Genomic DNA, 18,569 nt, shown 5'->3' with positions numbered 1-18,569 from the left:
ATTCAGTGAAGTCTTGATTTGAAAGATGGTTTTGTCTTTTTCTTAAATTTATTTCCTGAGTTCAGTCAAGTGTGATTTTCCATCTTCCTTTTGCACATTTTTATTGAGTTTTAAAATTCATCATTTGAATCTCTTTTCATTATCTCCAAATGTTTGTTCAAGGAAACTTAATTAAGATTGAGAGTTTCATTGCAGTTTTCTTCTGCTTTGAGGGTGGTTATTTGGAGATGTTTTCCATCAGCTGAAGTGATGGAACTCTGTGTTAACACTTTTTATGTTTATTCTGAGAGATTTTGTTTTCCTGCATCAGCAAGGAGAGCTGTATGCAGGTAAAAGTCAGAAGTTTGAGTGGCTTACCAGGTTACCAAGTTTCATAGTTGTTATTAAAGTGCAATTTTTACAATCAATGATGCCTTTTAGATAGGGGTTTGGGTATATCAGTTAATCTTATAATTCACATTTATTTCTGCAGGATCCTTTTGCTTCCTTCTTTCTCTTCACCTTCAAGTCTCCACAGGATACTCTTTCCAGGTCAACGCCCTCACACCTCAAAGGTTGTGCCTCCCCAAGACCACCAACTCTAGTTTTGTATACTTTACCATTCTTTTCCATTTCTAGTAGTCCGTGTTCTCAAGTGCCATGTCTGAGACCTGTCCTCAGTAGCTGTTTACCAATGGTGGGGCTCATTTCAATGGGAGTTTTATTTGATCAGTTCTGCCATTGCTGGACCCCAGCTCTCATATCTTTTTATCTATTTAGTCTTCTTCCAACTGTTGGCTCTGGCATGGGCTACAGAGCTAGTTCTGCTTCTTTGGGGTGTTCATTTCTCTATGGACAGATAATTCAAAGTGTGTCGAATTCTGTCTCCTAGTTATGCTATTGAAACGGGTTATATGTGGTTTCATTTGCTCTCCTTGTTGATTTAAATTTCTTTTTGCGGGGATGGTATGGAGAAATTTGGATTGGAGGGGCCAAAGTTATTTGATGGGGACTCAGAATATCTACTTTTACATTTATATAAATATATATGCAGGCACATACATCTGAACACTGTGTACTTGGTAACTATACAGGGCATTCATTTGAAATTAGTTTCTAATGATGGGTTGTGTCATAACTTTACCTGCCCAGTGTTCTTTATGTTCGATTCCATTCATCTCTGAGATAGTTGGCCATGGTTAGGGCTACCATTTGCAACTGTGAACAGGGCCAAATTTACCAAAAAGGTGATTGTGTTGTGTTTTCAGGTGTGTTTTCCAGCCCTTTACATAATTCCTCCTCCTAAACTTCTAATGATAGGAAATTCATAATGAATTCCTCATTTCTTTGGCTTAAAGTAGTGATTGTGGTGGTAAATATATTCCAACTTCTGAGTAAACCCTTTTTGCAGAACCTAGACTGAGGAGGAAAGAATGTTTTGTTGCACTTGATTACTTATATCTTCCATGGGGCTGACCTTAATGTTTGAGATTTGCCATTCTTGGCTTAGGACTCTGTCTTCAGTTAAAATGCAAATGATCTTAGAAAAATATAATACATTTTCTTTGTCACAGCCATTTTTACATTGGTGTGAATATCTTATGACATGGGTTGCAAGCTTCAGTGCCTACTCAGAAGGCAGTGAAGAAGATAGGATGGGTACCCTGGTGGGTCGGAGAGTTCATGGCCCTTTGGGAGCAGCCCCTATTTAGCTCCAGTCGCTGGTTGTCAGATTATTTTTGCCACACAAAAGATGGGCACAGGGGTACTCAATAAATGTGTGGGTGAATGGGTGAATGCAGGCCTAGGTATGCCAGATCTTTATATAGTTTCAAGAGAGACTAGAAATTCTATGTCAAACAGGGATTTTTACATGGAATCTCTAGACAAGTTTGTAAATTAGTTGACAGCATTTAGCAAATTCTATGTGTGCCAAGCAGAACAGGCCCTGGTCAGCAGATTGAAGAGAGTAGGAGGCAGGACTAGGCTCCTGATTTGGGGAACGGATCAAAAAGAGAGACCGAGGCTGTGGACTTTGGCAATGAAAACCAGAGCAGTGGGAAAAGATTAAAACAACAGAGCCCATGATCTTGGCCTCCTTAGCAGGATAGCTTCTGAGATAGTCAGTGAGTAATCTGCGTATGTTTGTTTCTTTCCCATCTACTCAAATTACAAAAAAAGACATGAACTATTCATTTCCTATGAAGGCAGTACTTTATTCATCACTTTGCCGTGTATGCTAGTAATTAATTCTGTTTGTTTGGGGCCAAAAGACGTGCCTACCACTGGCCTCCACAGACTTCTCGTTTTATTGTAAATATATTCATGTATTTAATCTTGATTGCTCATTGAATTTTTTATCTTGAAAACTGAGCTTTTTCCCCTCTCTGTTGATAGGCTTTTGCCTCTACACTTTATATATCACTGATTCAAATGAGTAGACTGGTGCCTACCAGCAAGGAGAGTTACGCCGGCTAATCTAAGGGAAGGATTTGGAAGGGGAAACCAAACTAAAAACAAAACAAAAAAAATATACATAGCAGACAGGAACAGACACCAAAGATACTAATGGTTTGTTTGGGTTTTGTTCTATCTTGGAACAGGCTGTGTTTTAGGCATGAAAAAGAAATGATCTATTTGTACCATCTGGCTTTCAAACACTCCCACAGCCTTCTATGCTGGTAAATCTTAACTAGTGCCATCTCTGCGAGATCCTATGCGCTACTTCTTGGGCATTTGCTATCATAGCCTGGAGTAGCGCTGCGCATGTGCAGAGTTTTACCACATTTTCCCACTGGCATAAAATTGTTCACCCCCCCAAAAGCCAAATCGCTCAACTAGATTCAAAAGTCATTTGACTTTGCAATTATTTATGCACTGACGAGGCTACTTTTACAGGCAAAGTAAAAAATATAAGACTTCTTGGCTCTCCGCTAGGTGGTGGGGAAACTACCAAAGTATTTGATAGGTTCAGCGGATTTGGATTCATCAGGAGGCAGCACATGGTCTTTAACAAAAACAGTCCATTTAAAAAATTTCCGCTTTCTTTTATAGCACAGTCTACTTGTTCTTAATTTCTTGACAGCTCTCTCTTTCATGCATTGCACAAACACTATTAGTTCGGTTGCTTGTTACGAGTAAAATCCAAAATCTTATGTCTCCTCTCTCTATGTAATATTATTTTCATTTAACTCCATGAGTTTATTAGTTAATTCTGCAAAGTATTTGGAGATACAGTGTGCACAAAATACACTATGTAGTGTTTGCTCTATTTAATATGTATATGTAATAAAAATTAAAGTTTAAGACCAAAGGAATCTAGGTTCTTCCTTCACTGAACAAAGGTCAAAACTGAATTAAGACCCATATCTGAAACATAAGTGACAGGCCCAGTTGAAACCTATGAATATCAAAAGGCAAGATCTGCCTCTTCTGTACCAGGCGGTAGAACAGCACGGATTGCTTGTCCAAATCACATTTGTGTTCATTTTTGGCCACAGCCACAACTAGTTTATCTGAGAGCTCAACGACCCCCTCTCATGTTCTATGTGCATATGCTGGCCTTCAGCTGTCTGAGCGGGGCACAAAGCTCATTTAATTGAAAGGAAATGAAGTGGTATCAAGAGTTCTTTATAAAGCACTGGGTGTCTTTTCTTCCAGTTAAGGATTTCCTGTTGCAGTTCCCTGGCAAGCAGACATTTGGGACCCTCGTGGTCAGCGACTCCTCTGGAAGTTCTACACTATGTTATGTAAGGTCTGCATTAAGTAGATTGGCAATGCTATGATGAGGTTGTGATCAGCAGAAGATTACAGTGGGTCATCTTGGACCCTCTTAATTTGTTCACTACTATTCCATAGAGGTCGATCGGAGCCCAGAGGAAGGAGCTCTTGAGAAACCAAACTGGGACCTGGAATTCCACATGCGTCTTTCCCATATGGGAGGATCTACTATAATGTAGTACATACTTTCATCGAAGCACTAACCATACTTTAGTGGGCTTGTGAATCTACCCAGGGATGACCACCTGGCCAAGAATCTAGCCTTCCCTGAGCAAACGACTCATCTGGAAAGACCTCCTCCTTCATGTTCCTTAACTTGGTCTAAGATATATAGGGGACTCGCACTTTTGTTCTCTCAGTTAAATCGAAAATTCTGATCTACTAGCCTCTGACCATCTCAGCCTAGCCATTCAGTTTGCTTGCAGTCATAACCACCCTACAATATCATAGGATCTCCGGACACCTGAACTCATCTTTATCTCGTTTCTCATGCCATTAGCTCCCTCCCCGTATTTTCTTTCACCAGCAACTATAACTCCCTTATTCCTTTTGTCTACGTGTTGCACTTGCCCTGCAAGCCTCCACCTTGGTGCAAACAAAAGAGTCCCTAATTCACTCAAGTGCTCTTCTTGAAACACTCTATGTATTTGGTCTCCCTATTTCAGTCGTTTACAAATATTTTCGTCTCAGAGCCTCTTTACGCTCTTAAAAATTACTGAGGATGTCAAAGAGATTTTGCTGATGTAGGTTAAATCTATCAATGTTTACTGTATTGGAAATTAATATAACTTGTACAAGTATTTATTTATTAATGTCCTGACCGAGAGTAAATCCTTACATTTTAACATAAATAACATATTTTATGATAAATAACTATATTTTACAAAGCCAAAAACGTTAGTGAGAAGAGCTGCATTGTATGTCTTTGAAGATCTCTTTACTATTTTTCTGGCTTAATCAAAAACAGCTGGACTCTCATACCTGCTTTTGCGTGCAATCTCCTGTGACATCACCTAGCATATGACCTCTGGAAAACACCCCTGTACACTCATGAAAGAATCATAGCAAAAAAGATAAATAACGTCTTTGTGGTATTATGAAAAGAGTTTTACTCCGTAGACCCTCCAACAGGTCTTAGGACCCCTGACACCCCGACTGCACACCGAGGAGCACTGTTCTGTCGCCACCGTGAATGGTTCTCCTCCAGCCTCTCTAGCCTGCTTAGCAGCTTTTTAGTCTTCAGCCTCCTTGAATACCAGTATTCTGAGAGCTCCAGCCTCCCACTATTTTTCTTTGATCTACTCCGATTTTGGTGTCCCCAAAGGTAGATGCCACCAAAGCTTCAGTACCAGACACTGGATAAGGTACTTCTTCCTTCCATACTCTGCCTTGGCTGACGACATCACCATCCACCCGGTCTCTAAGCCAGCCAACACCTATTGCCTTGTCGAATCAGTGACTAAGTCAAGTGTGTTTTATCTTCCAGATACTTCATTTTCTTCCCAATGGTATATCACTTCATTCATTAATCTATTTTAAAAATGTTTAAATTAGAGTTGACATTCGATCTTATTTTATACGCGTTTCAGGTGTTCAGCATAGTGGTTAGACGACTACATAATTTACGAAGTGATCCCCCGATATTTCCAGTACCCACCTGGCACCACCCATAGTTATGACAATATTATTGACTGTATTCCCTGTGCCGTACTTTACAGCCCATGATTACTTTTGTAACTCCTTACTCCCTTCAGCTTTTTCACCCTGTCCCCTAAACCCTCTCCATTCCATCTTCTTCGTCTGCATTCCCAGAAGTTTATGCTTTCACTATCGCTCACCGGGATTACTCTTAGAGTCTCTTAATTTGTCTTCATGACTTCGATTTTATAAGCCCCATCATCCTGCCTGCCAATGCCAACTTCCATACTGCCATTAGGGTGATTTTTCTAAATGTAAATCTGAGCAAATAATTTTCTAGCCCTAATGAAAAACCATAAAAAACTCACCATTTGCTCTTGGAATGAATGATAAGCCCCTTACCATAGCTTAAATGCCTTCCATGATCTGTTCCTGCTTACTATCTTAATTTCCTCCCATTCTCCCATATATTCCATTTTTGCTTCCTCAGGTTTTCCAATATATTTGTTTTAAACAAAACATATGCCTTTTCATCTCTCTGTAAAGGGAATTTGGGACTCTCTAAGGCCCAAATGAATGTGTCTCCACCTTGTGAAGTGTCACTTCTTAGTTTGACCGGGATGAACTCTGTTGGTGATACTGGCCCTTCCTACTCTGGCTGTTCTGTGTGAGAATTCAGTCACATTTCTGAAGTTTAAAATGGGTGAACATGCCATCTGTTTCAAAGCTATTGCTCTAATTTAGTTTATTCGTGTTCACTTGAGAGTAACTATAACTTAAAGGCTTATGCAATGTAGGTCTAAAATATTCATAAAACATATATGTAATATTTGTTTGTATCTATATATAATTTAGACCTGAAGAAACTAAGTTAAATAGGAATGAAATTTCCTTTATGCAACAGAATTCAAATTATTCCATTTGAAATCAGCGATTTCTCGAGAGGGAATTTTTTTCTGAATTTGCCAGACTGATTCTTGCTGTTCTCAAATTTCTTAAGTATGTAAAGCTCCAAAATTATTAACATGCTGTCCAGTCCTCTTTTACCGTGCCTTGCAGTTGGTCTTTATCTATTTTAAAGCCTCATTTTAACTTCCCTGCTAAAAAAGTGCTAAATGGGAAGCACATAGTAGGGCGGCTGCTTCTCCTTGAGACAAGAAAATAACCTCTTAGTATCCATTACTCATTCACAAAAGAAATTCTCGCTCTTAGTCAATGTCTTAAATCCACATGGATGCTCGAGTTCCAAGAAAAAAAAAAAAAAAAAGTACAGTATTTGCCTTTCATTAAAATGCCTTCATTTCATTTTTACCAATAGGTGCTAATTACGGTTCTGCAAATTAGTTGCGTGTGACACAGGTTCTTCCTGTCATTTTAGTATGTTTAATTTGGATTGAATTTATGCTTTTAATTATGACAGGTAAAAGTGCCACTTAACATAGCAGGGATAAAACTTATGGAAAGCATTACCCCAAAAGATGATGTCAGATGAAAATATAAATCTCTTTTAAAGAAGAGTTCTGATAAATGCATGGAGGGCAGATTTACAATTAGACTGACATTATCCCACCATTTCCCAGAATTCTGCTTAGGGAGATAGCTAGAAGGTTGGTAGGTGCATGGATAAGAGGCCAAGTCAATGCTGATGCAGAAACTGCCATCATTACCATGAATGGGTCCATCCGAGTGAACTAGAAATAGTCATAAGTATTAAACATGACACCGAAAGGACTGAAAGGGTTGGTAATGGTCCACAGGATAAAGTCAAATGCTTTTTAGCCTTTTATGCTGAGTCACTTCTTCAACGTTATAAGCTATCATGCATTTTAATGAAAATGCGTTTCTACCTAGGTAAGGCCTCCAGATAGAAACACAAAACCATCGTAGAGGTAGAGTCAAAACACCAAGGAAAAGGGAAATTCGTAAAAGAAAGACAAAGTCACAAATATTTGAGACCAGGCAGAGGGAAACAACAAACCCGTTAGAGGATTCTTGTGCAAGGCATTTCAGCTCTGGGGAAACTGTCTTAGATGACTTTGGGAAGGGGAGGAACGAAAGTAGCGCATGTTAGGATAAATTATACGCTCATTATGCTTGTCTTGGCTCAAACTAATAATCCGAATAATAATCCTATTCCACTAATAATAATCATTAATCTTTATTTAGACTGCTAGGCGATGTCCTGGGTGTTTTACATGCCTCATTTCATTTAATTAAAAAGAAAAGCCACGAGAAAGGTGTTGTGAGCATTCCCATTTTGGAGATGAGAAAACTGAGGCACAGCGGCATTAATGAAGTTGCTGGTAAGTGAAAGGGATCGTTTTGGTTAAGTATTATTTATCTACATTTAGTAAACCTAGTGTGAAGGGGCACTGTCTATTTAGGTGAAATGGCAAAAAAAAACCCACAAAAAAACAAAAAAACAAAAAACCCACAACTCCATTTCTAGTCTCTCTGTTAAAAAATCTAAATTCTTGAATTTTTCAAAATCTAAATTTGCCACATTTTGTTTTATTTCTTCCCTGAATGTGTGAGGTATTTGTACTTTCTTTGCGAGGAGTGCAAAATAAACACACTCCATTCCTCTCTTTCGCTCATTTTCAGCACTTTCTCACCCTGCCAGAATGCCAGCCCCGGAAAGGGCAATCTAGGCCACGACGGAGGAGGCAGAAGAAAGCACTAAAATCAGTGTTGCTCAGTTTTGGTGCAGAGAGCAAGGGCTAGTAGGCCCTTTGCCCTCCTGAGCAGTTTTATCCCTACATTTTTTGATTGGAGAATTGGGCTCAATATTCTCTCTCTTAATTCTGTATTAATATCCATTCTGGCCAACTTCCTACATGCGGGCTACACAGCATGTCAGGGCAGGGAGACGTATGGACTGAAGTTATTTCATCCGCAGAATCTGGACACTACCCGCGTTCCCTGAAGGTGGTAGGAATCGCTACTAATTTCGTGGCAGAAGAAAAGGAACGTCGATGTGATTTACTGACGGTACCGGGCTTGAGAGCCCGAAATCCCTACTCCCCAATTCATTCAGCGCAACAGCCCATTTGACCCCAGGCACAATGTATTCCTGTGAGTCTCTATTGCCTCTTATACAAACTGCTGAGTGTAGAGAAACTTGATCAAAACATCAAAGATTACCAGGGAAGCCGTGTGTGTGCCCTTCACAACCGCTGATGAAGTACCTTAACCTCGCCTTCTCCCGATGCCCTGCATATGGTCATCTGTCTTCCTGACTACCACTTCATATGGCTTATTTGTAAATTCAGGCAAATGTGCTTCCAACTGGCACTGATGCATCACCGATGCCAAAATATCAGAGAGGGTGAAGCATCAGGACATATTTTTTGATCCAGATGGAAAATATTACAGATTTATGGGGGAGTGATGACAATAGCCATTCTGTGACATCTTCATATAATCAGTATCTTTCCATGCCTCCCTTCACCAGATTTTATGACCTCCAAACTTATTGGGAGGAATTCTTCTCTGGCTGACCCAAAAGGTACAGTGGGGTGGGTGTGGGGAGGGGGCTGGTTGCCTGAACAACCCGGCTCTGCCTTTTCAAGGCCTGGATTGCCACCGCTTTCCGATGACCACTTACGGAGCCATAATGCACAGCGTGTCTATTGATGTCCCACGGACATCGATGTGATTTTCCCGAGTGGACGGAGGGCAGCCCAGCATACAGCCATTAGGCCCTAAAGGTTATGTATAATGGATGATAGAGGAAAATGAAATCACAGAAAGGAATTTGCACGGGAAACAGAAGCAGTAAATAGTTTCAGTGAAAGATTTTACTTGGGTTTTACAGCAGCTGCAAAGAAGGATCGAAAAGAACAACCAGGACTCTTCCAGATTCAGCAAGAGTTAAGCGCTACATGGTTTCCTATGTCCAAATAGCATCGTTTTCAAAGTTTCGACCACAGAAAGCCATTTGAAAATCATCTTGTACGTTATAATTCTTATGTGAAGTCTTTCACCTGAACGACTATTTATGGATTCTTACTTTACCCTTCTCAGGTGGTCAGCAATACGGCACACACGGGGTAGATCAAGGGTGAGAAATTCGGTGACTTATCCAAAGTCACACAATACCCAGTTCCTGGCAGAACTCGGAACAAAGCTACAGTGTTTGCCATTAACGCCTCCCCATGTTGAGCCCATTCGGCCTACTATGCTGGTATTTAGCCTGATGTTTCTGCATCTAAAATATCTCACAGTAAATGATTTCAACAGATCTCTCTCACCAATCCACAAATCTCAGTTGCATTCACCATCGCAATGGATGACCGGGGAAATCCAGCGTACTTTGTAATTTAATAAGAAAGCAATTGTCTGGTGGATTTGTTTAGAAGACTGAGAAGTAAATGAGCTGCAGAGCTTCCTGCAGTGCTGGAGGGGCCGCAAGGCTTAGCGCTCAAGAGCATGTGACTAGTCAGTCGGCTCTGGCTTAAAGCTCAGGGTCCCCACTTCTTACTGATGTGACCTCTGAATCGCAGTGTGACATCTATGTGATCTCTGACCTTTATTGTGCCTCAGTTTCCTCGTTTATAGAATATATTTAACATTGGTATCCTTAAGGATTGTTGTGAGAATTAATTGAGCTAATACAAGTAAAGTGCAAATTCGTACAATTCTGTTTTTTCAACAAATTTTTACTAACAGGGTCGCTATGTACCAGGCACTGTACTTGATGTCGAGAGACAGCCATAGACAAAATGGTTAATTCTGACAACCAGTGAATTTTCCTAGTAAATAATCATTGTAAAGATGATAATAGTAAAAACAATAATGATTTTTAACGCACTGTATAAACACAGGGTGTCCCCAAAAATGTATATACACACTTTGAATAATTATAAAGGCAGTGTTCATTAAAATGCATTTCATTTTCAAAACGGAGCTATCAGCTGTTAAAGTGGGTATACATTTTTGGGGGGACACCCTGTGTTATGTTTTCGGCACTATGCTGAGTGCTTTGGGTCTTTTTAAAAATTCTATTTGTTTAGTCTTCAAGCTATACCTCCAGTTCGTGGACAAAAATATGCCAACGTAAGTTTTTTAGGGACTGAGTTTCTGTTGATGATGACGGTTGGTCTGTCATATGACAGGGTGTGTGAGAAAAGATCCCTCAGTTGTATTGAAGCCCCTGCCTTAAGGAGGGACTTGGAAGACAGTACAGCGCCTCATAGTGACCTGCAGTGTCCACGGAATGAAGGACTTCTAATATATTCCTAGGGATAAACACATCAAGTGCTTACATTGTATCAATTTATTTAATTCCCTACAGCATGGGTACCGGTTTAGGCCCATTTTACAGGTGATGAAATTGAGGCCTTAAAAGTTTAAATAAATAATTTGCTCCAGGTAACATGCTTAATAAGTGGCAGAAGTCTGAAAAACCCATGATCATAACTATGGCACCGTATTGCCTTACTGTCATGAAAAACTTATATGCTATCGTTTACCCTACAAAAAGGCAGGGCAAAGAAATGAATAAATATATAACCTAGTTAAACAGGTTTCACAGTATATAATACAGTTTTGATGCAACAGTGGCCATTGTGATAAGTTTAAATAGAAACACAGGTTTGGACACAGTATAAAGCTATTAATAAAGAGCCTGATATTACCTGGATTCGTTTATACCAAGGGTTAAGTCTCAGATCTCAAACATGATCTCTCTATATAGTAAAAGTTAATAGAAGATAACTCATAAGATTAAGAGTTTGTCTCACAGTTGACCCAGAACATTTCTAAAGGGCCTCTAATGTATTTAAACTTTTCAAATTGCTCCTCGTATTGAATGATCCCATATTAAAACCATGTCCGTATTACAGCCCTACCTCATTCCCCACCTCCATTCCCTCAGCATTATTTCTCATTACAGGCTATTACAAACCAAATAAACACACACGTTGGATTAGCCTGACTGTCTCAGAGAAAAGACATATTTTTCATATGATAGGGTGATATCATCCACATTTAATAGAAGCATTGTTTAAATAAATTCAGATTGTACGATGAAAATAGGAAAGACCTAATCATGAGCATCGATATAGGCTATGATCCTATACTGTTGACAGTATCAGTGGCTTCTTTACAAAATATATCTGTTTATATACTGACCATCCCCTGTCCTGTGACACCTTTAAAAACTGATTATGTGAACATTTTCACTGTTCACATTTTGAATAAATCAGAATCAAACTTAGTTTACTACTTATAAGTATAGGAAAATCTAAATCCCCTTTTATCTGCCTCTCAGAATCATTTCATTGTATCTTCCTGGGTAATTCTGCTTCAATTAGGAAACCGGGTTAAACCTGAAAAGAAGTTATTAGTGACATACCTGGACAGAATTTTTTTCCTACCATGATAGTCTATTCATTCTAGGCATAGTGCTTCCACAGAATATGTTTCTTAAGTTAATTTACATTTTAGACTGCAGAACCACTGGAGCAAGGAAATTAATGTTCAGTCAAAATAAAATGCCATCCAGAAAAATCAATACCATTTGCTATCAAGTGAGGGTGACTCTAATAAGGGTGACTGAAGAACCACAATTATTTCTCTTAAAAGTAAAAAGAGTGCCTCACGACTGTTTTCTCCTTTACTTTCCCAAACACAATATACACAGTTTTGTGACCATTTACCTTGTAGAAATAAGAATACTTTTTTTTTTTTTTTTTAAGTCCTAGTGCGTAAACTCTGAATTCTTGGAAAGAAATTGTGCACTGGATTTTCTGATAGCTTCCAAATAACTACTACTTGAATGAAATTGCTACCTGAAAATTCAGTAGCACTATGATTGTTTAACTATAATTTAAGAAGCTGCCATAGATTGGTCCTTAGGACTTCTAATGAGAAAACCATGAGAAAACCATAACCACCTTTTAATTGAGGGGGAAATGGTTAACTATAGTAATTGCAATCAATAAGATTGTGTTAGTAGCCTAAATATTTCTTCTCAAAGAGCATTCTATACTCTCCTTAGAGGTATTTAAGGTTTGAAAGTGTAAAAAACAAAACAAAACAAAAAAACTTATTAGAAATCCATCTGTCATTTTTAATTCTAAGCCTTGGTTCAAATTTGTAAGAGCTGAGAGAGAACCCACCCCCCACAAGCCAAACAAGACTTTGATGAAGAAGAAAAGTGAGGCGCGGGGAAAAGGGCTTACCAATCACATAGGCGAGTAACAAGGCCAAGGTCACGGTGATGGCGGTGGCGCTCAAGGCCGTGCACTTCCAGTTGCAGCACCTGTAAGGTTTGTTGAAGGTAAAGGCGGGTCTGGAGAAGGTGCTGCGGGGAAGCGGCCTGGGAGGCGGCGAGTACACGGTGTTGGACGTCAGGGGGTAGTTCTGACTGGCTGCGCTGAAGATAGCGGAGGACCCAGATCCATGCTTGAACAGGAAATGTCTGCAAAAAGGGAACACAACCGTGGGCTTTTGCCAAGGCAGTTGCTACAAAAAAACGAAAATTTCCACCCATTTCAAACCATCAGGCTTCAACAGAGCTCAGGGGAACTGGGAGGGGCTCAATCAAATGTTCATATGCCTAAGATCTAACTGCCAATTGCCCTTGGTGTCTCCCTCTGGTTTTCTCATCTAGGCCTTTGGGAGGAAGAAAGAGGTTCTCTGTTCCCTGCCTTTCTGGCTGGTGAATTTGTCACGCTCTGAGCATTGACCTCCCGCATTCGATGTTATTTTCTATATTCTTCCCTTTCATTAACTAGGATACCCGAGGGTTGATTCCAAAACAGAAGCATCATCAGGCATTTGGTCATTTGAACGGCCTAGAAACCAATGTTTTATTTAGAGGCTAGCTTTCACAGATATATTTTTACTGAATATTTCATTATAAAAATTGTCCAACATATAGACAAGTTGAAAATGTTTTATAACGTACGAACACACCCCCACCAAGTAGATTCTACAGCTAACTTTGACTCTACTCATTTTCTCACGTATTTACCCATCTCTGCATCCCGAGTTTCATCCACAGGTCCGTCTTAGTTTCTAAGCATTTCATAATAAGTTGAGTATATCAGTACGCTTCCTTTGGCATATTTCAACCTGCTATTATTCTCTAAAGGTTAATATTTTTATAGAGTTTTAATGGAGAATTTATACATGATGAATTTGGCTTTTTCAGATTCCACATACAAGTGAGATCATGCAGTGTTTGTCTTTCTCTTTCTAACTTATCTCACTTAGCATAATGACCCCAAGGTCCATCCATGAACTTGAATAACCAGACAGCAGAATGGTTACTGGGGCTGGTGGTGGGAGAATAGGAGGAAGGTTTAAGGGTACAAACTTGCAGCTAGTGGATAAGTGAGCCTTGGACATCTAATGTACAGTCCAGTGATTATAGACAACGACACTGTATAACAAACATCACACTTGTTCAGAGACTAGATCTTAATTATTCTCATCACACACAGAAAAGAAATAATTCTATGAAATAACAGGGGTGTTAGCTAACACTACAAGGGCGACCAGGCTACAATATGTAAATGTAGCAAATCAACGTGTTGCGCACCTCAAACCTATACAATGTTGTTGTTTTTTGTTTTTGTTTTTAAATATATCTTTATTGATTCCAGAGAGAGGAAGGGAGAGGGAGAGAGATAGAAACATCAATGATGAGAGTCATTGATCGAGCCCGCAGCCCAGGCTTGTGCCCTGACCGGGAATCGAACCCTGATCGCCTGGATCCCAGGTCGACGCTCAACCGCTGGGCCACGCCTGGCCGGGCTACACAATGTTATATGTAAATACATTTCAATTAAAAATTATACACGATGAAACGCACAAATTTTAAATGTGCATTTGCTGAGATTTGGCAAATGCAATAACCTGTGCAACCCAAACCCCTGTCAAGATACAGAACATTTCCACCACCCAGGACATTTCTTCCTGCCTTTCTAAGTAAATCCCTATTCTCTCCCCCTGAGGCAGCCACTATTTTGCATTTTTTCTTCCATGCATCAGTTTGCCTGTCCTATAACTTCACATTCTGCTGTCATGTTTTAATTACTACAGGATCATTATTGACTGCTCAGGACTATTGTAACATGGAGATTTCATAAATTTCTTCACATGGAAGGAGTTGCCAAAAACAAATATGTGGAAGTATGCTTCTGGGGCCCATACGCTATACTTAGTGGGTGCTAAGTGCCAAACACTCATTATCTCAGTCTTCACTCGTATGACACGGGCTACATCGCACATTTAAGGAAATGGAGGCCTAAAGAGCTTCACTCACTTCCCTAAATACACCTAGCAAGTGAGTGGCAGAGTCAAAATAGGAACCCAGGTCATTCTGGCTCCAAAGCCCTTAATCTTAACCACTCTACGGGGCCTCCTGGGGCAGTAAAATGCACTGCTAAACAAAGCACATTGCAGGGCCACATTTTAATGTACTACAACACAAAACCCCTGCACTAAGCGGAGAGCCAACATCACCTTGCCCGTGTGACATATGCCCCAAAGCATAAATCATCAGGATTACTTAAAGACTGGTTTCTAGCCTCCATTTTTAAAGAACAAAAGCGTGTGTGTGTATGTGTGTGTGTATTTAAGGAAAAGGGAACTTTCTATATGCCAGTTAATGAAAAATATCTGCATTAGAGAATTTTGCTTTAGAATCACGAAGGTAAAAGTTAGGTAAAGGGCTGGGTTGCTGAGGGGAGCGCAGGGTCACAAGGCTTTCTGCAGAGTAATTTGCCATTACACATCAAAAGACTTCAAATATGCATACTCTTTGGCCCAATAATTAGGCCCATATGAATTTACCCTCAGGAAATGATGTGTATGACAATGCATGTAAGAAGTCACTCATTGCAGTGCCACTTATAATAGCAAAAAATAAAAACACAAATGCTCAGTAACAGGTATGTGGGTCAGGAAATTCTTTCACAAACATAGCAGAATACTATGCAAGCCTTACAAATTGTGTTGTAAAGGAATTTTTAACTAGAAGAATCGTTACAGATATTACCAAGTGGAAAAAGGTAGGCTTCAAGACAATCTGGGCAATAGGATATAATTTTTAAATTTAAAAAAGTATACACACACACACACACACACACACACACATATATATATATTCATGGCAAAATAATAATTTGTGTTCCCCTTGGATAATAAGGATATTTTTAAGGTTTTATGCTTTGAGCTTGTATTGCTTTTGTAACTAGTATCAAAAAGACTGGGGTGGGGTAAGCGAAAAAGTTGCACTGGCTAACACCCATCTTATGTATAGTTGGCTCTATTTATGTGAACACAATTTATTGAGCATCTAGGAAGTCCAGGCACCAAAGTAAGTACTTTATATGCATTATTTTATCCTCATACATCTGTGAGGTTGATAGTATTAGTCTAATCTTACAGATGATGAAATGGAGAACTAACGAGGTTTAGTAGGAGCGGTGATTGTAGTTATCATCATCATCATAAGAGGTAACATTCATTAAATGCTCATTTGTGCCAACCATTGTTCTAAATACTTCACAGAGTATTATATCATTTAATGTTCACAACAACCCTATTACTTAAGTACTGCCAGACAGATGAGAAAACCGATGCACAGAGCGGTTAAGTAACTTGTCCATGGTGCCACAGCTAGTAACTGGTGAAGCTGAGTTTCAAACCCAAGCAGTTTGGCTACAGTGAACACATTAAGATTTGAATCGGGGCCTGTAAAGGCACAGAGGAAGCATGCTTGCTATTGATTTTGGCATGTGGATAATACTGGATTGGGCCGTGCTTTTAGCCTGTTCCTTTGGGACCAATGACAAAAATGTGAGAATCAGAGTTGGAAGGAATCTCAGAAATCACCTAGTAGCCCAGCACCTCGTTTGGCAGTTAGGGAAGCTGAGGCCCAGGGAATAAAAGTGGATTAAGCACAAGTAACACAGGTAGTTTAAAGGCCCGAATGAGCCTGGGATCGGGGGCTTTCCACTGTCGCACGCTCCCTGCCGTCCACAGTCTTGGCTGGGTCAGCACCGGGCTCTAATCTCCTGGGTTAACTGAAGCAGCCTGAACAAACACAACCTGTTCCAGCAGCGCTACATGACACAGATGCACCCTTCCCCATGGCATGCTCTCATAGTAACTTTTAAAGACCATCTGAACTATTTTGGATGAATGGGGGAGCATTACAAAGAAGCTACCCTTTCATTGTTAGGAACCTGAAAGAGTCATTGCTGTTTCTAAAGGCTCTCAAATGCATCCCCAGAATGGAGCAACGTTTAGAGTAGAAATAAGAGTACATATGTTTTATTGAAAAAGTGACATAGCATTATGTTCCTTCCATCTGAATGCACTTTCTTTTTAGGCCCTGAAATAATCACCTCCGTGTCACAAGGAAGTGGATTTCTTCTTTAATGTCTGGTTAGCTCCCCCAGTCTGTGATTTCCCCTTTGGCCATGTCATTGACTAGTGAGCAAAAAGTGTAGCACTTTACAGACAGCATAGTGGAGTTGCCTCCCCATCTTCTCACCCCTGCCCTGTGGTGAGTCTGCAGGTGACAAATGTCACGTTTAAAAGATCCTATACAGCAGCACTCTGATGTGTTCCTATGGGATAAAAGAGAAACCCAGCACATGGAGCTCTTTTATTCAATGTTTGACGATACAATCTTCAATCCTTTGAATATTTAAGAAGGAAAACAATTGGATTTTTGGAGACATCGTCAGTGGCCCAATATGCTGGATATTGATTTGGTTTGGTATATCATTAAGTGGCAGAAGAAAGACAAAAAAAGGCAGCATTGTTGGCTATTATGATGGCAATTACAAGCAATAATCGATATCCCTGAGCACTGTTAATTTCATCCTGATATACACCAAAGGATTTCCAAATGCAGTTTCAGAAGTAAAATATTACAGTATAATGAATAAATTCAACAGTCACAGCAGAGAAGCATTTAAACTAATTCATATTTGAATGGAATCCAAATCACAGTCCTCCGCGAGGGGAGATAATAAAATGACTCCATATACTGAGATTCCTGTTTTCTTATTAACAAGCTCAGATTAAGATTCTATGCTGAAAGAGATCTCTGCTTTCATGTGCATCGTGAAAAACAGCGATGTAAATGCTCTGCATTGTCATAGGCTTTGCAGTCCGTTGTAGGAAAGTGAAGGTGCTGCTTGAATGTGTTTTCACAGTCCCTGAAAAAAGTAGCCGCATAAAGACAAATGCACGGTGCTAGACTTCAGCTATTTGCTCATAAAATCAGATCATCTGTCTAAGCACATTGCTTTTCCCTGGGGACCCGAGGATATACTAAAATGTTGCTATCAATTTCATACAATTGGGTTTTTTCCACAGAGCAAATGATAAAAATGCAGTTCAAGAGTTTATGTGTAAGTAGTACTCTCCTTTGCATCTGTTTTAATATTCAAGTTCAAATTTAAAAAGGAAAAGCAAGATATTGCCAAAGGAAATGGGCATATAAGAAAACTGGAAAAAAAAAAAATCTTCAAGACTGATGAGACCCAGTGGTGGTAAATGGGAATATAATAAATGCTCCTGTAAGGATTTTAAAATCATCTATAAAAAAAGGGAAAATGTACTCTCTCTTTTTAAACCCCTCACACTACATAATTCTGAGGATATCTGTTAGCACTAAATAATGTGATATAATGTGGCACTTAAAATTCTACAGGAAACAGACAGAAACCTACAGCTTTGTAACAAAAGATTCATAAATAACCAATGGATTTTTTTCTTTTACATCCTGTAAACATACTTATGAGACAAATATCTAAACCTGTATTCCTTTAGCTATAAGCTTCTGACTCATTTTTATACCTAGAGGAAGGAATTCAACTTACTTCCAGTTAGAAACTGAGGTTGTTTTTTAAAAAATAAAAAAGAAGACTGCATCGAAAAGGCCTTGAGTCAATTATTAGGCCAAATCACATTCAGATAGGAGAGTGGAATCTAGGCATTTAAATATTCATTTAAAAAAAAAATTATTAAATGAATTTTTATTGTGATAAAAACTCCACAAAAATACAATTTACCATCCTAACCATTTTGAAATGTGCAGTCCAGTAGTGTTACGTATATTTACTCTGTTGTGAAACAGATCTCCAGAGCATTCTCGTTTTGCAAATCTGAAACTCTAGACTCATTAAACAATTTCTCCT

At 39.3% G+C, this 18,569-nt stretch overlaps 1 protein-coding gene across 1 annotated transcript in view; it reads right to left on the bottom strand.

Annotated features, from left to right (window-relative positions):
* TENM1 (teneurin transmembrane protein 1) overlaps positions 1–18,569 on the bottom strand; it is a 711,536-nt gene that overhangs the window by 278,007 nt on the left and 414,960 nt on the right. The window contains exon 8 of the mRNA XM_081125839.1: positions 12,585–12,823. Within this exon, the coding sequence (XP_080981965.1) occupies positions 12,585–12,823 (239 nt within the window). The remainder of the gene's footprint in view (positions 1–12,584; positions 12,824–18,569) is intronic.

This window comes from Miniopterus schreibersii, assembly GCF_964146895.1.
Source record: "Miniopterus schreibersii genome assembly, chromosome: X".
NCBI lineage: Eukaryota > Metazoa > Chordata > Mammalia > Chiroptera > Miniopteridae > Miniopterus > Miniopterus schreibersii.
The sequence above is the reverse complement of the archived record's forward strand: the minus strand, read 5'-3'. Positions and strand labels throughout refer to the sequence as shown.